The sequence below is a fragment of the Dermatophagoides pteronyssinus genome, unplaced genomic scaffold, assembly GCF_027571235.1.
Source record: "Dermatophagoides pteronyssinus isolate colony J.1.1.1.1 unplaced genomic scaffold, Derpt_VIB-CSIC_2022.12 sq0010, whole genome shotgun sequence".
Taxonomy (NCBI): domain Eukaryota; kingdom Metazoa; phylum Arthropoda; class Arachnida; order Sarcoptiformes; family Pyroglyphidae; genus Dermatophagoides; species Dermatophagoides pteronyssinus.
The window spans coordinates 625,615-648,431 of NW_027461534.1; the positions used below are offsets into that span (position 1 = coordinate 625,615).

The window sequence follows — 22,817 nt, forward strand, 5'->3', positions numbered from 1 at the left end:
TCTGATTGCTTAATTCTGAATGTTGTTGCTGTTGTTCTTGTTGGTGATGATTATAATGATGAGTAAGATGGATAATGATGATCAATTCGTTCGAAAAAAAAGATTCATTTGAATTTTTTACATTTAATTAGCAGAATTATGTAGCTCAATTTCAAATTAGGTTTATAAATTTTTTTTTTTTGATTAAATTTTGAATTGTATAATTTAAAAAAATAATAATAATTACAAATATTTTTTTTTCCTTTCATCTTCAATCAAAAAAAAAAAATTTCCGTTTTTCTCGGATTTTTTTTCAGGTAAATTAGATGTGTGTCTGGGTGTGGGTGGATGTATTGCATGTATTTTATATATATAGGTAGTGAACATTATAATTTCAGAAAATTAATCATAAGATAAACAAGAAAAAAAAATGAAAAAAAAGTAATTCTTGAAAGAAAACATTTTAAATCAACAAATGGCAACGAAAACGACTTGTAAAGATTGAAAGTAGCTTAGTAAGGAATTGAAGGGGATTATATTGATTGAAAACGATATTTGTTGTGACGATATTCATTTCTGTGGTGTGGGAACGTGTGTGTATTTGTGTCTATTCATATTTATAAATGATATTTTCAATTTGATTTTTGATTGTATTATTCTTCTTTTTTTTTTGTTCAAACTTTTAGGCTGTATTTTTTTATGTGTGTATTGTTTGTATGTTTGTATGTAATGTGATGTTTATTAGGCACCAAAAAGAATGGGTTCAATTATTTGACTATTATTATTTATGAGGTGATAATCGTTTTGAAACGATGATATAATGATGATCATAAGAAAATTTTGGACGCCTGTTCTGAACTGGTTGATGACTTATGAGAATCAGATAATGGCAATGATGATCATTTTATGATAATGAGAATTGTTGAGATTAAAAAAAATCGTAGATGATCAAGAAAAATATAGAATTATTATAATTTATAAATTGTGTTGGGCATTTCGTGTTGTGTGTGTGTCAGGTTGTTGATTTTGTTTGTAAAAAATAATATTAATAAATACTTGACATCCACAATCAATATTGAACAAAAGGAAAAAAATTCAAATCATCATCATTCATGATCATTAGACATTTACCAGAAGTGAAAAGTTAAAAATCATCATATTCGTTGCATTTCACACAATCATTGATGAAAAATAGACGAGAACAGTTAAGAACGAAAAAGTTGAGTTGTTTCTGATTAATTAAAAAAAAATTCTTGACTTGTGAGCGGCGGGTCGAATGTTACTTCAAGTAAATGTGTATATTCTGAATGTAAATGAACAAAACTTGAAAGATTTTTTGTTTTAAAAAAATTATCATCATAGTCAGATACGGAAACGAAAACACTCGAATGGCTCATCGATTTTGTTGTTGTTGAGGTGGTGGATGATTAAACATTTGCCGATTCGAAAATTGCCCTTGTCCACCAGTTCCACTTCTGTTCACTTGATTCCCACCCCCAGAATTAGCATTAGGATGAGAGAAATTTTGACCGCTACGATTACGCGGACCACCAATTTGATTCATTTGTCCACCGCCAGCATTTCCGGGATTCATTGACATATGACCACCTCTTGGTCCAGTACCACTTCCACTTTGCATCGGGTTTGTTTGAATATTAGAATTGCGTACATTTGAAGAAGTGTTTCTTTCACGATTACGATCATAATTGCTATTGCCAGTGCTGGCCCCGCTTTTGCCTTGCTTCTTTTCAACATTATATCGATGGTTTTCATGAAAAATAGGCTAGATAAAGAAAACGATCATGAATTGATAAAAGATTTTATTATTAAAAAAAGCACAAACCTTTTGGGCAATAATTTTATCGACAACTTGAGGATCTTCGAATGTTATGAAACCATAATTTCGACCTTTACCTGAACTTGGTAACTTTTGTCGATTGATTCGAACGTCGACAATTTTTCCATATTTACCAAAAATAGTGTGTACGATTTCTTCGCTAGAATCGGGCAATAAATTTCCAATGAACAATTGATTTTCATCAGGATATTTTTTCACATTAATGTTGCTTGTTATATTACTGCTGCTATTGAGCATAGAAGAACCACCAAAATGATCACCACCATCGGCTGAATCGGAATCATTGTTTTTTCCACTTTCTCTTGAATCGTTTCGACGATTATAAGATTTCTTAGGGAAACGATGATCACGTTCACGTTGTTGATTCAATAATGGCGCATTAAATTGTTGATGTTGAGCCGAAGAAGTATTAACAGCGAATGGTGGTTTCGGTACAACAACTGAACCACTAGTGACAGTTCCCATGCCGGCTACATTGGCAACGATACCACTTGGATTTTCACCAGTAGACAATGATGAAGACGGTGGCAAATTGCTAGAAACATTACCAACATTAGCCAAACCTTCGTTTAGATTTTTAGACACTGAAGTTTGGGCAACCGATACAGGAACAGGAACAGCAGCAGCCATTGATGGTTGTTGATTTGAACCACGACCCAAAATACCGGCATAAGTCTTTGGTTCGATTGATGCCGAAGAAAAAACAGTAGTTTTAGGTATTTCATCCAAATTTTCATTTTGTTCTTGCGGTTCGGTTTTGGATTCGGATTTTACAAGATCCTTATCATTATTTTCAAAATTTTCCGTTCCTATAGCAGCAGCAGCATTCTTTTCTGAATTTGATTTGAGAATTGGTTCATTACTTTCAGGTTGTGGTGGCGTAGTTGGCGATCGTGATTGTGAACCCATTATAGCTTTATCAGTAGGCTGAACAGAAGCGGATTTAGGTTGATCGCCCGGCGTCATCATTTTACAAATATCGATCAGTTCACCATTATTATTAGCATTGGAATTGTTAACCAATTGTTGCTGTTTAGCAGTTTGAACATTTTCATCCTGAGACAAATCGATGACGCCGGGCTCATTTTTAGAAATTTCCGATGTTTTATTCATTTCACGACCAACAACATTGATATCAGACATCAATGATGATGAATCGCCATTTTCCAACATTTGTATATTATTTTGATGATCACCACTCATATCATCAGCGATATCATCTTGATAACGAAATATATCATTTCGTACATAGTATTTGTTTGGCGATTCTGGTGCCAAAACAATTGTCTGATGAAAACGACGTGATGGTTGACGATTGTTCGATAAATCGCCCACAATCTAATTAATTTAAAATGAAATATTAATAACAAAACTGAATCTTTTCCAAATTATTGAAATATACAATCGCTTACCTGAATAACGATACCATTACCAAGAGTTCTCATACTATCTACTTGTCGAACTTTGGTATGACAGTTCGAAAAATTCAATGACATTAACTTGTTATTGATCTGTTTATGTCCATGATAATATAATTCACCACGATTTTCACCAGGCTTATCCAACGTACCATGAATGAATGTTGAATCATCGCTATAGAATCTAATTAGAAAATTAAATTAATAATGGATAAATGATTGGAAAAACAAATATTAAAAAAAAGAAGTACAAACCGAAAAAGATGTTGTGGTGCTCGATTCATCATCGTATAATATTGGCGAACAAATTCAATTGCAACTGATTGTGCCGAATATTGTTCTTGAATATCGGCATTATTATTATTATCATTAATATTATTATTATTATTATTATTGGCAACATGTTCAGCATTATAAGTTGCTGTGACTGCTGTTACATTATTATTATTATTGTTATTATTATTATTATTATTGACCGATTGATTGACGGTGGTGGTCGAATTTTTGCCAACAGCCGATTCCATTTCGCTGACCATTATTTTTATTTTTATAAATTTAGAAATATTTAATTGTTTGTTTTTTCTTCTAAATTCTGTTTGTTTATTTTTTGAATATTGAACAAAAAAAGTGGAGAATGATAATGAAAGATCTTGTTTTCAATTTTGAGAATTTTTCTTTTCACATATAATAGAAAAACGAAAAAAAAGGAATTGGACAATGATGATTATGTATGTTGATGACGATGATAATGATAAAGCAAATTTTTTATGTTGAGATATCAAAAAAAAAGAAGATTGAATGAAAGAAAATGATTTCCTATAAATAAGATATAATTATAATAAAAAAATGTTAGATTTTTGTAAAAATTTTTTAGTTAATATAACATTATAATAAACATTGATAAAATGAAATGATCAGAAACAGACAATGCAAAAAAAATGAAATCTGATTATAAAAGGAGAAAACAAAACAAAACAAAAAAAAGCATTTAGACACGAACAGTGGAGGAGAAAAAAAAACGGCATGGACATCAAACAAAAAAAAATTGATTGATCATTGAAAACAGGAAAATAAAAAATAAAAAAAATGGTTACCTAAAACAAGTAAAGATCGAATTGACCAAAAGTAACAAAACAAAAAAAAAAAACAAGTAAAAAAAAAAGATTTTTTTGTTTATTTGAAAACGAAGAAACCAGAAATCAAACAACACACACACACACACGCTCAAAAAAAACGAATTAAATATTATGATGATGATAATGAAGCGAAACAAACAAACAAAAAAAAAGAAAAAGAAAATAAAATTTACTGTTGTTGCAAATTGAGAAAGAGATACGACGACGACGACGAAAAATTAAAAAAAAAAAGATCAACAACGACAAGAAAACAACAACAAACAACGACGAAGGCGACAACAGAAGAAACCTAAAATTACAACCAAAAAAAAAAAAAAACAAAAAATTGAACCAGAAAAAAATGCCGCACCATTCATTTGATTCAATGCTTAAAAGTGTTGTTTTTTTCCGCTGGCTTTTTTTTTTTTGGCGAAAGCGACAAACGTATTCAACATACACTCATTAATGATGATGATGATGATGAGTGTATGAGTGTACACTCAGAAAAATTGTACGTCTGTCCGATGTACAGTATAAGTTAGGGGAAAAGTAAACATCGGCCAAAAAAGGCGGAGCCTAAATAAGAAAAAATTTCTCCTAACTTTCTATGCACAGTAACCTATTATTTGAACGGCATTATTTTAATGAATTTGAATTTCGCTCCAATTTTCAACTTGGTTTTCAACTTGTTCCCGGAAACTTTTTCTATGAGTATTTTTTTGTTGTTAGCAAATTTCTTTTAAAATATCAATTCAAAAATTCACCAGTAATTCATCAGTAATTGAAATAAAAGAAAAATAAATTGTTTTATTAAAACAAAAAATAAGAAATTGGTTTAAGCAAAAACAATAAATAAATAAATTTGAATTCAATTCTTTTCGTTTTTTTCCAGTTCGCAAAAGCGTTAAGTCCATTGTGAATTTCATTATGTTATGATAGTAAGGTCTTAATCTAAATGAGTAATTCAAAATTATTGAATTTGGTCCATTTAAATATTTCCATAAACGTTTCCACAATTTCACTTGAAGTTCTGTTGGTGAACCCATATATCTTGTTAACAATGACACACGACTTTGAATTCCATAACAATATCCTTAGAATAATGATCGATTATGACTTGAAAAATTCAGAAATTTCAAATACATTCTGTGGTTCACCAATCGAAAAAGACGCCACTTAAATTTGATTCTTGATTCGGTGACAATTTTAGGTTTTGTTTGAAAAATTTGAAACAAACTGTTTCATGAACAGGCATTCATTTAGGAACATTTAGCACAATGATGTTCAATGTTTTTTTCATTACATTACATTCAGAATGTTTCAATCATTGAGTATCTCGGTTGTCTTTAAGATATCCGGATCAAAATTCGTTCCATTTTTGCAACAATAAATCAACTTTGAATCACCAAATTCGTTAATTATTTCCATTAAAAACTTAGTCGAATAGCCGAACTTCGTTGTGAAATGACGACGAAAAAATTAATGTGACGAAAGACACAAATGCACGTGGCGGTTGACTTAGTTCCATACAGTCGTTTCTCTTGGAACACGGTTAATTCGTTCCACTGTTGTACAAATACCGTGTTATGCGAAGAACGACTGTAATCTTCCGAAAAGAAAATCGAACATTGCAAAAAAACGAAACATTAACTTCGAGTTCGAAAATGTTTCGATATTGCCGAAAAATTTCAATCTCGAATCGAGAATCCGAAATAAACATCTTTTTTTACTTTATCATTACGAATTAAACAAGAATGTTTATCATTACATAAGGACAAAATTTGAATCAAAGTTTCGCCATATAACGGTCACAAGTCGAGCAAATTGATGAGCAAATCAACTTCTGAATTGGTTTCGAAATTTTCCAAGATGCATTTGTCCAGGAAAGTTCAATTTTCCTAAGTCTTAATTTTTCTTACCGATTCTTTTTGTAATTTTGATTTTAGATTGTATTATCTTATTTTCTTGAATCTGTCATTATGACACAAGTGCCATTGGCGAAATGTCTCCAGTACTATTATTATTATCTACCCAGATTCGCCCATGTAAGACGAAGAAGAACTTGTGAAATGAGAGAATGTGAAACCTCGAACATCTATTGGATGATCTATTGTAAATATATGATTTTACGGACTGAATTAAATATCGTGAATTTTAAATTAACAAGAATCAGAATTAAATACATTGAGTGCAACAATCAAACATTAGCTATGAAAGATCTACATACGAATATATGGAAAAATCTACCTAAAATCTTTTTTTAATCAAAATTGATAAATTCAAAATACTTGATTGTTTGCACTTAATCCATAACGAAAAATTTATTTTTTTATAACAATAAATAAACATCTTTTTTCTTATTCTCATTAGTTTGTTATTATTTTTATTGAATATGGTTTATGGTTATGGAAAGAAAATATTCAAGAAATTTACAATTTCAAGAATAAAGAAAGTTTACGGGAATAAATGCGAACATGCGCTCAAAAAAGTAAACGTCGGCCAAAAAAGGCGGAGCTTAATTTTTGCCCCAAAAAAGGGGGTCGATTTTTCTGAGTGTATGGTTATTAAAAAAAAAAAATGAGGAGGATGACGAGGAGGAGTATTATTATGGAACATGAGCCAAGAATATAAAAATCGAACGAGTATATATTTTTGTAAGTGAGCGATACATGTGTGTGTGTGTGTGTGTGGTGTGCGTACGTATACGTACATTTTATGTAGTGGCCACAATATAAAAACGTAATTGGAAAAAATCATTTATTTACATTTCATTTATCAATTAATTTTTATTCATTTGATAATTATGTTTATGATTGTAGCCAGAAATTGTTTTCTTTTTTTCGGATTTTGTAAATGAGAAAAAAAAGAGGATGAGGATGATGAAAAGATGCTCAATCGTTTTTATGTTTGTTTGTTGATTAAATGTGCATGTCCATGTTGTTGTATTTTTGTTTTGAGCATGCTCGATTCGAACGAAATACACACCGCTTTGCCATAATTTCTGTACATAAAAGACGTGCAAAAGTTTTTTTTTTGAAATGATAATTATCAATTGCAATTTTAATGAAAAGTTTTTACCTATGAAAGATATAAAAAATAGGTACAGATAATTTTATCAATTTTTTTTTCTCGACACCTTGACTTTGTAGATTATTATTAACCACATAAACCAATGATGATGATTGTTGTTTTTAATAAAAAAAATGAACGGAAATGATTACGAAATTTTAAAAAGATTAACAATATCCATTAGTAACCGATAATCTCGTTTGATTTCATTCTTTTTATTTTTCCCAAATTTTTATAAGAAATTTTTTAGGCCAAACATCAATGTATCAATGTTGCCTTATTTGGAATTTGATTCCAACACAAAAATTGATCAATTTTTTTTCTGTAAAGCAATTCCTTTTAGGAACATTTTCATTTATTTCATAATAATATTAAATAATTTAAGTGGATAGTGGAAAAAAAAGTCATTGAGATCATCAAAGAAAATAAGGCTTTCATCATGAAAAAAATAGTTGATTCAATTGAAATTATTAAAAAAAACACACAATAACTGTAAATAAATTATTTCTGTAATGTATAGACAATATTTTGTGTTTTGCCTAGAACTTTTTCCAATAATAGATTCGGTAATGGTTCATCATGTTCAATCACATCATCAGCACAGGCAACCAATTCAATTTGATCGGAAAATTTTACAGATTTTTTAGTATTCCGTTGCATCGGTATTTTTTTATCGTTTGATGAAGTATGATATGTTTGTGTTTGATTAACTTGTTGCTGATGATGATTTGCAGTGATAGATGATGATATGACTTGATCATTGAAATTGGTACGTTGTTCCAAATTCATAATCATTGATATTGTTGGTGATGGTGGTGGTAGATTTGAATAGATTGGATTTGATTGTTTTTGATTTAATCGTTTTATTGTTGTTTCATAATCGGGTGGCCTTTGAAGTCTATTTGATCGTGGATTAACTGGTATTGGCATATGAACTTTTGTTGATGATGATGATGTTGATTTAGTAATGTTCTGATTATGGTCAATATTTTGATGAGATGATAGTGGTGGAGAATTTTTCGAAATGAAATTTGTAATTTCAAACATGCTAGGTTTTCTACTAATCACTGGCACCGGTGTTGGACCTGAAACGGTAGCTGATTTCAATTCTTTTTTGTCTTGTATCAGTTGTCCGTTGTTGCTTAGTGACTGATTTGGTTTAGGCTGAATATTGCAATAAATTTTTTCATTGTTATGATCATTATTGTCAACACTATTTATTTGTTTTTCACATTTCAATATTTCACTTCGTTTACGATTTAATTCTTCAAGAAATAGATTACGTTTCGGTGGCAATGGTTTCTCTCGTCTAACGCAATCAGATTTCATTTGTGTTGTAATCGTATTCGCTGTTGTCGCTATCAGTGCAATCTGTTCATTTTTTGATGATTCATTATGCTGATGTTTTATTTGTTCAGTGCTTAATGTTGAAGGTGATGGCGTACACGAAAGCGGAGGTAATGGTTTATTCGAACCATTTATAACAGCCGGTGGTTTAACCTTGATTAACAATGGTTTTGATCTGAAACCTTGTTCAGCAACAGATGATCGATGTAATTGATGAAATCCTTTAGCATTGATCTGTGCAACAGCCGATGATCGATGAATACTGTCATCATCTTTACATTTATTTCCTTCATGTGTTTCATTTTTGTTTGATTGTTGAATGTCTTCACGAAGATCCGGAAGACTTTGATTTTTTGATTTTAAGAAATTACCAAACATTAATTTCCGTTTGACTTTACATTGACTTTTTGGGCTAATTTTTTTACTATTCAAAGATAACTTTGAAAAAACATGTGATGAAGCGAATTCGGCATATCCAGCATCGCTATCAGTATTTTCTCGACAACTTTGCCAACCCGTATTACTGATCGGATCATTTATTTTGGTTTTCGGTCTTTTCTTATGAATGGCTTCCCATTCGCTATGATAATCACTAAATTCTGAATCCGATATCAAAGATACTTTAGATTTTGATGATGTTTTGTTTGATTTTGTTTGCGGTTTAATCATTTGTAAATTTTCATAAATCAATTGATGATCACGACTTGCTATCATCGATTTTGTTGCATTATCTTTTAATTTGTTTGTAACATTTTCGACCGATATTGAATTTTTCGTATTCGATTTACTTTTAGATTTTTTTGGTAATGTAGCATAAATTTCTAAGGATGGCCAATGATTTTTGCTATCAGATTTAGATTTGACTGCGTTTATTCGATTATCAATGGATGCATCTTGTTTATAAGTTGTGATCACTTTAGTTGGATCTTTATTATCACGACTAGATTGACGACTATGTCGTCCATAGCTACTATCTCGGCTTGATTGTCGACTATGATGTGACGCCGCTTCCAATGCGGCAGCTTTCAATAATCGTTTTTCTTCAGTTTCAAGCTCAACAACTCTTTTATGTAAGCTTGCCGATCGCATTACACACATGCTATGTTTCATTTTGGCGGATATTAACGTTTGATGATTACTATACGGTATGTCCATAGCTAATCTTGCTTTTGCAGCAGCTGAATCACTTAATGCAGCCGCCGCACGTAAATCTCCTTCACGTTCTTTTTCATGTGATCGTAGTAAAAGTATGTCCGCTTCCGAACAAAGTTTATCGCATTCATCTATTGTCGACAGATTATTAACCATGTCAATCAGTTGGCTATCATCTTCAGGAATCTGTTTTAAACGGCTATTCAATTTTGATGGCGAAATAGTTGATGGATAACTATCAGAACTGGACAATGAAAATGAATCATAACCTTGATCAGAAGCATTTTTAGCTGTTGAAGTATTTCGATTAGAATTTTTTGTCATCAATTGTTGACGTTGATTAGAATGATATGATGTATCATTTGACGAAACACTTGATGCACGATCACTGTTTCCGGAATCTCGTCGTTGCAATGAACAGCTATTGATTTGATTCATCATCATTGATGTTGTTGACAAAGTAGAAGAAGATATTTTAGAACTGCGAACAACTAGATCAAATGATTCAATACTACTTGAACTATTTCGATTATATTTTCGATCATCATATACACCATTATTGAGCATTGTTGATGAATGATTATCTAATTTTAATAAATTTTGTGAAGTTTTTGTTGATCTTTGTTGAATTTTGATTATGTTTTCAACAGTTTTTCTTGATATATAACCATCGGTTGAATCAGCACCTACATCACTGAAATATGAAGTTGTCGAGGTAGCCGATGGTGAATCAGGCACATCCGAATTATAATGTGCAACATTATGTCGATATAATGCTGGATGTTGTTTTTGTTGATGATGATTACTATGATGACTAATCGCATCTAATTTTGAATTATTAATGTTTGTTGTTGTTTCGGTGGATTTTGGCTTCACGTATGATGACAAAAGATTATGAGGAGGTATAGGCGGTGGTATTGGTGATTTTCTAGTTGTAATAGTGGTGGGTGGAAGTGGATTGACTATATTACTAGAAGAATTTACTGACAATGATGGTTCAATTTCATCGACAACAGGTTTTTTAATGACCGTCATCGGTATGATTTCTTTTAAAGCATTTTTTGTGTTGATAATTTTTGCATTTGGATTTGAATATAATAATAATAATGGTTGAAAATGGCCTTTGATACATTTTTCAACAACTTGTTGCCATTGTGATCCAACCACCCGTACCGTTGCATCATCAAAATAGATCCATTGTGAAAGTTTTGTATTGAATATATATGTACTATAATGTTTGCCATAATAGGTAACCAAACCAACTAAATTTAATTGTTGATTATCATCAAGTTGTTGTTGATGATGAAACGAATTGGTTTCTTTCAAATTAAATAACTAAATTTGAAAAAAAATAATAAAAAATAAGTCATTAAAATTTTGATTTATTATTATTTTTTTTTTGTATCGAACAAAATTACTTCATTCAGACGAATATTCGTTCCAATCAATTGATAGACATTTCGAATGAATGTCAATGATGGATGATCAGTATCCCATACAAGACCAATGCTTATTATATCAGGTCTATTGAGTAATCGTTTTTCAATGTTCATTCTTGCGCCACACATTTTCTGGTGTAAAGAGAAAAAAAGTATTGAATGAATTTCCAATTGAAATGATTTTCAATGATTACAATGATTGTCAATGTATGACAGGTATTATTGGCATCAATTCAAATCGTATATCAAAAAAAAAAAAAAAAAAAATGTACTACATACCGGACAATTACGAATATCGCCCATTGAATTGGCCATTTTAATCAATTGTCCGAAATTCATGATTTTATCATCAACAGCATTGTTATGACTAATATTATTATTATCGACATTGACAACTCCATTGTGTATTGATGTCGATGTCAATGTTGATGTTGACAGTGATGTTGATGTTGAGGAAGTAGCAGCCGTACATAATGCTGAGGTAGAAATATAATGAACCATCTGTGAAAATATGAATGGATCGGAGGTGGCACCACATGAATAGCAAATGATCTAAAATATTTTCAGTTTCCAACAATAATAATCATGATGATGATGATAATAATGATGATCATACAACAATAGTCAAATCATTGGTAACGGTCAAATGACATTGTACAGGATAATCATTATATAATGAAAAATTAATATATAAAAAAATGAAATGGAACAAGGAAAAAATAAAAATAAAGGTTATTATTATAATGTTCACACACACAAACACACAGAAAAAACACTTAATCAAAAATCCTTTTTTTTCAGAATTATACATACCTGTTCGAATAGATTCATGGAAAATTTTTCATGAGGTATACAATGTGATGAACATTGAGATTTTGAATCAAGTTCTTCATTGGTTATATGATAATGTATACGAAATAAGATGTTTTCCTATTGTTGTTATGTGATTATTTTTATTATGACAATCATTGTTGTTGTTGTTGTTGTTGTTGTTGCATCGTAGGAAGGAAGCAATAGAATATAGATTCATAGATTGAAAGAAATGAGAATAAAATGGACATTATTATTAGTCATCATCATAATAGATAAGAAAACATTTTTTTTTCATTTCAATCGAACAAAAAAAAACATTGGTGTTATGGTTGAGCAATCATCCTCAAACCCTTTTGTATTCAAAGATAACTTATGTAAATTATATATGTACAACTAGGCTAGTGTAAAAAAAAGTTAATGATAATGAACAATAATGAATTGATAATGTTATCATTCCCCATTCATACAAGATAGACGGTTTGTAGACGTTCCCATATATTAGTATAATATAAAATGATAAATCAACACTTACAAAACATTCGGCAGCATCATCCATATATCCAAGTCGAAATCGACGTTGATCACTGAATGCTTGTGCTAATGCAAAACGTAATGAATCGGGTGGTAATGCTGATTCTGTGCTACTTTGAAATTGATTGAATAGTTCCTAGAATTTTTTTTATGGTTTACATAAGGAAGAAGAAGAAAAAAAATGTAAATTAAACATAACGAATGAAATGGAAAATTCATGTGGGTGGCCAATAAATTATGTCAAAAACAAACAAACGATTGAATAATGATAATGATTATGACGATGATCAACAGGTGTGTCATTATCAAAATCATTATTTGGGACCAAACTATACAGAAAACGAGGAGGGTCAAGAAATGAAATGCAAAGTAACATACCTTTAAAGCACAAAAAATACATGAATCACCCATACAGGCATGTCCTTGTAATTCACGAAAACTTCGACGAAATATATCCAGATGCCATAGAACCTATTAGACGAGAGATGGAAAAAGGAAAAGAAAAGTCAATTCAAAAATGTATTCAAATGAGTCATACAAAAATTATGTAATCTGGTTTTTTTTCCTATTCATTATCCATTTATTCCGGTAGAAAAAAAATAATTGCTTATTTTTTTCTTTTGATTTTGCTGAATTTTAATTTAAATCTCTTAAATTCAAATGAAATGATGATTATCATTAAGGATAAATTATGGTATAAGCTTCTTCTTCTTTAATCATCATAACAATTAGATTTAATCTAAATCTTACAAACTAATTATTATTATCAAATAGAATAATAAATAAAACCATCAGCATTTTGAAGAAGAAGAAACAAAAATCGTGAAACAAAAATCGCGGCACAAATAAATTCAAAATCTTCTTCAATTTTTAAATGACAACCGAACATACAGAGAGATCTTAAAGTGGTCAGACAAGTTGTCCGAAAAGAGCATCTTGAGATGGGTTAAACTTGTTGCAAACAAACAAACGAACGAAAAAAATTGCCATTCATTTTCATGATAAAGAGAATTTATAATGTTCCTGATCGTCTTCTCTTTCTCTCTACATGTGAGTGTGTAAGTTCAGATGCCTTAGAAAAATCTTGACAGCTTGAATACAGATGCTGCATGCATGTAAGCATCTTTAAGCAAAAAAAACTATCTATTCTTTCAACAGATAAATTATACTAGAACAGCTATTTATCATCATCATTTATTCGAATGAAAAGAATAGTCTTTTCATTCATTCATTCATTCATTATGTCATTTCATTTCATTTAGGTGAAAAACAAAATTTATTAAATACTTTTCAAACAACAATTGTGAAATATACTAAAATGAAATGAATGAATCATTCTCGTGAATGAAATTTGTATGGAACAAACAATACAAAACACACACACACATCACAAACATAAACATGAAAACATTTTAAAAGAAAATAAAACAAAATGGAAATGATAGATAAACGATAATAATGATATAATAACAATAAACACGTCGAACAAACAAAACAGATCAAAATACTTATGCAATACAACTATTATATTGAAATGAAGAACAATTGTAATTGACAAGAGAAAATAAAAGAAAGAAAGATTTAGTTAAAGGAAAAAAATACTTGAAAACATTATTGTTTTGAACAGATGAACAGATGAATCAATGATGACAATTATCATTAAAAAAATAAGGATCTTGAACTGGAAAAATCATTTGAATAATGAAGAAGAAGAAAAAAAAACATTTTAAAAGAATCAATTTTCAAATAAGAAAAATCAATCAATCAATCAATCAATCAAAAGTAAACAATTTCGAATGTACAACTTCCAGAAAATAAACAAACACACTCATGCATAAATGACGTACCAACATGAACATTCGATTTTGATTTAATTCAAAAAAAAAAAATCAAAAGATTTTTATCATCATCATCATCATCAATGATTTCATTAAAACAAATGAATTTCTCTTCTTCTTTTTCTGATTCAATATTTGTTTATGCAAAAAAAGAAAAGAAAAGGTAATTAATCTTTTAACGATCTAAATTTCATGATTAACAAATGTTTGTTTATGTAATATAATTTGATCTGTTTTATTTTTTTTTCATCATTAATAATAATCCAAAAAAAAAGGTGATGATAACAGATAATTATTGAATTATCATAATAGGGGTTTCACACTAGCAGCAATGTGAATGAAATATTTCAAATGCAATATTTCAGTCCATAAGGCTGAAATGTAGTGAAATATTGCATTTGAAATATTTCATTCACATTGCTGCTAGTGTGAAACCCCTATAATGAAAATTGCTTAATACACACACACAGATTGCTTGATTAAATTTTTTGTTGTTGTTTGATGATCAAAATAATGAAATTCTTATCAAATGATAAATGAAAAAAATATTTATCGATGATGATGTTGATAATTTTTCATTTTGACACCTTGATTTGATTTAAAATCAAATAGCGATTACCTTGTGTGTGTGTGGGAGCAACAACAAGTTATTTGATTTTTGGCTCTTCTTTTGTTCTTAACCGAAAATTGATGATGAATGAGGGAGAAGAGAGTGAGAGAATTCATTCAAGAATGATTATCAACAACAACTTTTTTTTCTTTCTTCTCTGATTAAATAATCGTTGGTGTGATCAGATCAATCAAAAACTAGAACAACAACAAGTGATTGCAAAATCTTCATTCAAAAAAGACAAAACGAAAATGAAAAAATTCCATACTTGAACATTAATAAATATATAGATCAACCATAGAATCAAATTATTATTTTTTTTGAAAAGTAAAAAGATCAACAAACTTGAACATTTATTCATTCATTCATTCGCAATCATTCATAATCGTAATCATTCTGATCAGAATATTTTTTGTTTTTGATCAAAAAAAAAAAAACAACAACATCAAAAAGAAAAAGATTTGAATGTCAAGATAATTCTCATTATTATTATTATTGTTAACATCGAAAGAAAGAAAAACCCTGGTATAAAAAAAGGCATGTATTTCATATTGAATGAATGAATGAATCGATGTAATCTAATAATGATGAGGATCTTGTATGAAACAAAATGAGATGATTTCAACAACGCTGATGCTCTGTTCTATCTATCTATATTTTGTTCTTTTTCTTTATCATTTCATTTCATTTCGTTACGAACAATCAAATCGAATCAAGATGATGATGATTATGAATAGGATGAAAAACGACACGGTCTTTTGACCTAAGACAATAGATATTATTTAAGCAACAATAGATTAAACATTGGTGGTGGTGGCGGCAACATTGAACGATGTGAAATATATTTCAAAATCGAACGTTTCTGATATACATTCGACAATGAAAATAATAACGAGCGAAAAAAAATTTCTTCAATGATGATTAGAACGACCACGACGACTACGAAGTTCGATGATGAACACGGATACAAAATGTATGCAATGTATAGTAATAGAAGATAACAAGTACATAGTTCATGTTCAAACTAGATCAACGAAGTAAAAAATGAATCAAAAAAAAAGTTAATTGATCGAATCGTTATTTGAATTAACAACAACAACAACATTAACAACAGAAAATCAATATTACCTTTAATCAATGTTAAATCATTGATCAATTCTATCAGTTAACACAAATTAATGTTTAGTTTTTTTTTGGGAGGAAAAAACAACAACATTGATTAAAATGAACTATGAACAGAAGATAGGTTTTGTTGTTGACCCTCGTTATCTGAGTGTTCAATATACTATAGGTTGATTTGATTCTTCATTTTATTCAACAAAAAAACTATCCATTCTTATCAATGAACACGATGTCCAATTATATAAGATGAGGATTATAGAACGCAACATTCTTTTTCTTCAATGTTATTAGCTTGATTTATCGATTGATTGATCGAATAATTGATTGATCTATTGATTGATTGACTGATTGTCAGTTTGTTTGTTTCGTAGATATTGTTCTTGTTGTTGTTGTTGTTGTTTCCTGTTCACAATCATGATTATCATCAAAAAAGTGAATAATCGATTTTGTTGATTAAACTTTGAACAAAACAAAAAAATCAAATCATTATTGTTCTTTTTTTTATCAGTTTTTTGATTATATCATCATCATCATCATGTTAAAATTTTTTTTTCTTTATATTTTTTTCGAGGTTATTTAATTTTCTAGGTTTTGTTTTGCCGCATCTATTTTTTTTTCTCTAGCTGCTTATGATGATGATGATATTATTATCATCATCGAAACTAATCTTTGAATAAGATATAGATCATTTTTAGTTGAAATGAATTAAACTTATCAGTGAAAAAATATGGTTGAATTATTCGAATGTTCATCATCATCATAATCATCATCATCATCAGGATACAATGATGATTATCTTGATGATCACCATTGATGATGACGATCCAGTAAGCAATAATAAGAAACGATGCACACCTTTATAGATACAGGCGAGACTTTTTTTTTTTGACCATTGAATCGTTATTGTTAATCTCATCAACATCGATCTCAAGCTTCAAGCTTTAAACCTCCCGGTCACTTTGTGGAAGAAAAAAAATATATAGTTTTAGGTTAAAATAGATATTTTTAGCTCATAATTTTTTTGTTTTTTTTCCTCTTTTTATCAACTTTTTTTCATTCATTCATTCATTCATTATTATTATTATTATATGGAACACATTATAAAGAGAAAAATGATTTTGACCAAATACGTTGATGAACATCTTATTTGGTTGATGATGATGATAATGATTGTTATCATCATGATTGTGGTAAATAGACAATTTTTCTATGAATAAATGACTGAGTGAATACGGTTATTATGTGATTTTTATCATCAATTTTCAAAATGATGATGATGATGATTGTAAAATGATTAGAGTGAAAAAAAGTATTTATAACAACAACAACAAAACTTTTAAATGAAATGAAAATGTAATAATCGTATTGTGTTGCCGATCGATTCTATCGATATTTTGATTTCGTCGTCGTAAACAAAAAAAATCGTGTTTTTCTGTTCGAACACGATCATTTAGTTTCGGGCAAATAAGAAATTCAAAACAAAAAAACCCGTGATGATCAGCAGAGAAAAGTTTTAATTAATTTAAAAAAAGAAAGGATGATGATGATGATGAACACGATTTGATCGGGTAAATGGTTTATTCGATTGATTATTGAATGAAATAAATTTGCTGTTGAATAAAATCAACGGGAAAAAATCTTTTCGAAAATTAAATTAAAACTGACCAGAAACAGAGAAAAAAAAATCAAACCAATGCATCAATCGAGTTATTCAATCATTTTTTTTTATCAATTTGATATGGCCAAAGTGTTTTTTCATTTTTGGCCAGACATTACATAATCATATTTTTCATCAATTTCCTTATCAAAAATGTAAGTAAAAATATTCATAGAAAGAAATGTAATGGATCGATTATTATTATTATTTGTTTCATAGAAAATTACTATGTTCGTGTGTTTGGATTCATAAATGAAATGAAATTGAAAAAAAAATGAAATTAAATGAAGAAAGTTTCAATTAATGTGCGTGTTTCACTGGCAAACAAAAAATAATTGTTTCATGTCAATACACCAAAAACAAATGAATTTTGTCCATGATGATGTTATGTTTGTATCATGTAACAATGTTTCTATCTTAATTAATTCGTCGTTCCTATGTTTTTGTTTTCATAATAAATCCCTCAACAACAGAAACGTTTTGATCCAATTTTCTTCAGGATTAAAATGACAACTTATAAACGAACGAACAAACGAATGAATATGTAAAAATTTGTTATGTAAATAGCTATAAAAAAAAATATTCAAACGAAAAACAAAGAAATAATTAGCCAAGATTATGACAATCAAACGAAATGAAACGAAAACTTTGCGATATAGCACACTATAGTGACAAGACATGAAAAGATAACTTCTTTAATGGAAAACTGGATGATGATAATAATTAAAAAACGTTCATTATGAATTCTAAAGAAATTATCAAAGTCAAATTTCATAATGAAACATTGAAAAATATAAATGAATAAAAACGAATGCAAATAGTGATAAAGAAAACAGAAAAAAATCGAGGTGCGTTCACCAAGTTTCAGTTTAATTATAATGAATTCAAATGGGAAAGAAAAAAATAAAGTGGATCGAAAAGCAAAAATGGATCAATTTAATTGTTTTGGCCATATCATTATCACTGACATCCATTAATAAATTGGATAGATGGTGAAATTGGAAAAAACAAAAACATTGATTTGTCCCAATTGAATAGTCAACGAAACATTATTCATTATTTGTGAAAATATTCAAAAAAGACAAACATAGTGAAAAAATTCCCAAAATCGATCAATCATTTTTTGAAACAAGGAAAAATTTTTTCCCAAAAAATAAATAAATATTCAAGGTTTGTGTTGATAAAATTAATGATTATTCAAAATTACCTGTACAGCACTGTTAAGAAAACAATTATTCTGTCCAGGCATATTAAGCAATCCTTTATCATGTGAAATTGACATTCGTGATTGTGATCGAATATTTGTACTATTATTCGATGGTGATTTTGTTGAATTTGATTCATCGTTGTTGTTGTTGTTGTTGATTATTGTTGGTTTTGGCATTGTTTTGGCTAAATGTTCCAATTCCGGATGATGTTGTTGTTGTTGTTGTTGATGATGATGATGATGATTATTATAAAAATTTTTCGATAAATTATCATTATTATCTAACGGACCAGGATCATATATCATTGCTGGATGTATGGTTTCCATATTTGTTTTTGGTAAAACAAGAAGTGAATCCGGAAAATATGACGACAAACAAAAAACAAATCAATTATGGCGCCAAATTTTTTCTTTGGATGATAATCATTTCATTTTCCGATATTACACACACACACACGAATAAACATAAAACATTCACAAAATGATGATGATTATAACTGGATAATTATCGTTGTAAACAAGCCGATGATGATGATGATGATGATGATAATGGCGCCGAAACCAAAAATCATTCATGCACAAAAATGATATTTACAATTCATAAATGTCATTTTTTTTAAAAAAAGCAATTCTTTAAAAGATGTTTAAAAGATCAATGTTTTAGATTCACAATTCACTGAATAATGGATTACAATAGCCGAAATAAAAAGTGAAACACAATCCACAAAACAAAACAATTTAAAAGTATCATTCCGTTTGTTTGCATGTATTTCGTTTATTTTATTTTCAAAACATCATTTTTTTAAATGTAGAAAAATAAAATTCGCATCGACAAGTGTACACAGAGAACACTGTATTCATTTGAAAAAAATTATTATGATGTTGATGATGGAGAAAACTTGAATCAAAAAGTCGATGGCCAATTTTTTTTGAAAATGTTAAGCCAAAAGCCAAATGAATATATAGAAGCGGGAGGATTTCGCCCAGCAAAAAAAAATGAACAGGACAATCAAAAAAAGAGAAAGAGAGACAGGTAAAACCTTGTTCAGCAAGTTGTGTCCACCATCATCATCATCATCATCGTATTGCTGCGACGACCGAATTGTTGATTGCAAATATGGTGGGAAACAAAACAACAAGCGCAACAAAGGCAAAAGGTTACCATTGATAATAATGGTGGTTAGTGTGGTTGTGGTAGCAAGGTGTACAGCAAAAAAAATGATAAAAAAAGGTACAGGTAACTAACTAACTAACGAGAATCAAAACTTGTTATGAGATGGGCCAATTTTTTATCTTCCATGACTGCTTTTCTTAGCAACGTGAAACTTGAGATCGCTGTGATTTTTGTTTTTCTTTGACCAAAAATTGCTAAGCAATGGCAACTTCATCGCAGCACGAGGAGGGAGTGTGAACAAAACAAAGATAAAGACTTGAGGAGAGAGGACTTTAACTAATCTTTAACTTCGAAGCTTTGCCCCTTGTATCACACATCTTTGAGAAGATCATGGAGGGGGGAGAAAATGATTTTTTTCTTGATCGGTTTTTTCTGGTTTCGTACCAAATCAAACTGATAAAGTTAGGCAAAGCAAAAAAAAAGGTCCATGCAGATGCATGCAAGATTCGAATTTTCAAAGATGATGTTTTTTTTTCGAAGCCAAATTCAAGATTCATTGTGACACACACAAAACACATGTCAATGTTACCATTAATGCATTAATGTCGAAGGTAAGAGAAAAAGATAAGGTCAAAGAATCAAATATCATCGTCAATGACTGAATGTCGCGTGTCATGGCATATATATAGAGAGAGAGAGAGGCCAGTCAATAAGCCGATTTTTTTTCGGTTTTTTGTTTCTAGCCAAACTGAATAATGATGATTTTTTTCCAGGCAAAAAAAAAGATGACCAAAAAATAAGGAAAGAAAAGAGAGAGAGAGAAATGTTTTTAACCTGAACTGGATTTCAGGTTTAGGTCAGTCGCGTGCTTCATCAACATAGAAATCTTCTTTTTTTTTGATGTCAAATCTTCTTCATATAATGCCATTTAATGTCCAGATTGAATTGAGAGAATATTTTTCAAACCAAAATTGGTATTTTCTCTCTCCATTTGTTTTTGCTTGAATCACACAAATTATCATTGAATAAAGAAGAAAAATGAAAAGAAAATTGACTGGTACAGCTTGGTGATAACCTTGATATTTCATGGTAAAGTTATAGTTACCTATTGATTATTGGCAAATTACTATTGGGTGTTTATTAAACAACAAACGATGATGACAACCTGAGAAAATCTGAGTGATCTAGTCAACTGGCGAAAAAAAATAATTATTAGGTAAAATCAATGATGTTCACCATAAACATCCTCTTCTGTCTTTTCGAAAAGATCAAATTCTTTTAAAAAAATGAAAACTATTTTCATCATTAGTCATTTATTCATTGGATGACATTGATATTATAACCCAAAGCAAAACAAATGTGTATAGTGAAAAAAAAGAAAAAATTGATTAGATGTTCGTGATATGGATACACGTGAACGAATCGGAATTGGTCATATGGCGATATTATTCAACATTGCCATTAATAATGTTAAATATCAAAAGCACGTGCTAGGAACATTGGATTAAATTTTCCATTGTTGAAAAATAAACTTTGGTCCTATCTGTCACCTGTCATCATTGTCAATTTCCCCTAAATGATATCAATCTCAAAATAAAAATCCGTTGCTATTTTTTGCTATTTTTATAATCTTTCGCAAAAAAAATATTCATGATCAACCAATTTGCTGAATTGGCTATTTTCAAATATCAATGGTTAGGTGTGGTTTTTTCAAATAAAAAAAATATGCAAATAAAAAATAAAATTCAATTTCCTTCCTTTTTTTTTCAATCATCGATGATAATTGGATCGATCGAATATGCACCTTTATTTAAAAAAAACAACAAGCAACATGATAATAAAATGGATTTGGGCGTTAGGATATTTTTTTCTGTTTGATTTTTCATTTCATTTCATTTCTCATCCATAATAATATCAATAACAAAAACTGGTTTGAAACAAATGATTATGATGATGATCAATGGATCGCCCGAAAAGACATTGATGATTGATCGATCAATCAAATTGACACATGGCCAAAAACAATGGCCATTTAATAAATTCTAAGGAAACAAAAACCAAAAATTTTGCAATGAAATAATAGAATCCTTTTGATGTGTGTGAGAAGGAATTGGATGTGAAAGAAAATCCAATGAAATTGTCATTTTTCTTAGGAATAAAATCAGTAAATTCCATAACAACAAAAATCCATTACATTCCATTATTATTGGATTGTTAGGGAAATTTCAAAACTTTAAATTCCATTTCTCTTTTTTTCATTAAGTTTTGAAAATCTGTTTCAAATCTAGAATTTCAAAAAAAAGAAAAGAAAAAGAAATTCTTTTCAATAATTTAACCGCCAATATAACTGAATTCGTTTTTTCCGGCTTCACAATATTCTTTTAAAACATACATACCGTATATACACAAACATACAAGGTAGTAGTGGAACTTAAAATTATAGAAAAACTTCTTTTACATATATGTTTGGTATGTGTGTGTGTATACTTGTGTGCATACATTTGATATACATGTGGAGTATATATCCCCTTTTTGTTAGCTAACAACC

At 29.4% G+C, this 22,817-nt stretch overlaps 2 protein-coding genes and 2 long non-coding RNA genes across 5 annotated transcripts; 1 reads left to right on the plus strand and 3 right to left on the minus strand.

Moving 5' to 3' along the window:
• Positions 1-407: 407 nt before the first annotated feature.
• Positions 408-4,673, minus strand: LOC113794405 (uncharacterized). Its single transcript, XM_075821461.1, has 5 exons — positions 4,350-4,673; positions 3,511-4,071; positions 3,250-3,439; positions 1,823-3,175; positions 408-1,762 (listed from the first exon to the last, which is right to left on the minus strand). The coding sequence occupies exons 2-5, from the start codon at positions 3,789-3,791 to the stop codon at positions 1,373-1,375; spliced, it is 2,214 nt and encodes a 737-aa protein (XP_075677576.1). The 5' UTR covers positions 3,792-4,071; positions 4,350-4,673; the 3' UTR covers positions 408-1,372.
• A 1,315-nt stretch (positions 4,674-5,988) lies between these two features.
• On the plus strand, positions 5,989-6,736 carry LOC142645379 (uncharacterized). The gene is made up of 2 exons (XR_012846525.1): positions 5,989-6,257; positions 6,317-6,736. It is a non-coding gene; the product is annotated as an uncharacterized LOC142645379 (long non-coding RNA).
• A 374-nt stretch (positions 6,737-7,110) lies between these two features.
• LOC142645378 (uncharacterized) lies at positions 7,111-7,593 on the minus strand. Its single transcript, XR_012846524.1, has 2 exons — positions 7,449-7,593; positions 7,111-7,371 (listed from the first exon to the last, which is right to left on the minus strand). It is a non-coding gene; the product is annotated as an uncharacterized LOC142645378 (long non-coding RNA).
• A 211-nt stretch (positions 7,594-7,804) lies between these two features.
• ec (ubiquitin specific peptidase echinus) lies at positions 7,805-20,035 on the minus strand. 2 transcript variants are annotated; one of them, XM_075821412.1, is made up of 7 exons: positions 19,156-20,035; positions 13,100-13,192; positions 12,723-12,857; positions 12,191-12,307; positions 11,657-11,929; positions 11,357-11,509; positions 7,805-11,273 (listed from the first exon to the last, which is right to left on the minus strand). In XM_075821412.1, exons 1-7 carry the CDS (start codon positions 19,480-19,482, stop codon positions 7,941-7,943), a joined length of 4,431 nt encoding a protein of 1,476 aa, XP_075677527.1. In that variant the 5' UTR covers positions 19,483-20,035; the 3' UTR covers positions 7,805-7,940. The 2 variants fall into 2 exon arrangements, with proteins under 2 accessions (XP_075677527.1, XP_075677528.1); XM_075821413.1 differs by lacking the exon at positions 19,156-20,035 and adding an exon at positions 14,324-14,342 and having other exon boundaries at positions 7,806-11,273.
• Between the last annotated feature and the right edge of the window lie 2,782 nt (positions 20,036-22,817).

What these genes read in the sequence shown, in the direction of transcription:
- LOC113794405 (XM_075821461.1), bottom strand. Translation starts at nt 3,791, where the DNA reads ATGGTCAGCGAAATGGAATCGGCTGTTGGCAAAAATTCGACCACCACC. An exon ending in GCACCACAACATCTTTTTCG is followed by an intron (nt 3,440 to 3,510) that starts GTTTGTACTTCT and finishes TTTTCTAATTAG; the next exon opens with ATTCTATAGCGATGATTCAA. An exon ending in GTAATGGTATCGTTATTCAG is followed by an intron (nt 3,176 to 3,249) that starts GTAAGCGATTGT and finishes TAAATTAATTAG; the next exon opens with ATTGTGGGCGATTTATCGAA.
- ec (XM_075821412.1), bottom strand. Translation starts at nt 19,482, where the DNA reads ATGGAAACCATACATCCAGCAATGATATATGATCCTGGTCCGTTAGAT. An exon ending in GTATTTTTTGTGCTTTAAAG is followed by an intron (nt 12,858 to 13,099) that starts GTATGTTACTTT and finishes AAAAAATTCTAG; the next exon opens with GAACTATTCAATCAATTTCA. An exon ending in ATGATGCTGCCGAATGTTTT is followed by an intron (nt 12,308 to 12,722) that starts GTAAGTGTTGAT and finishes TAACAACAATAG; the next exon opens with GAAAACATCTTATTTCGTAT.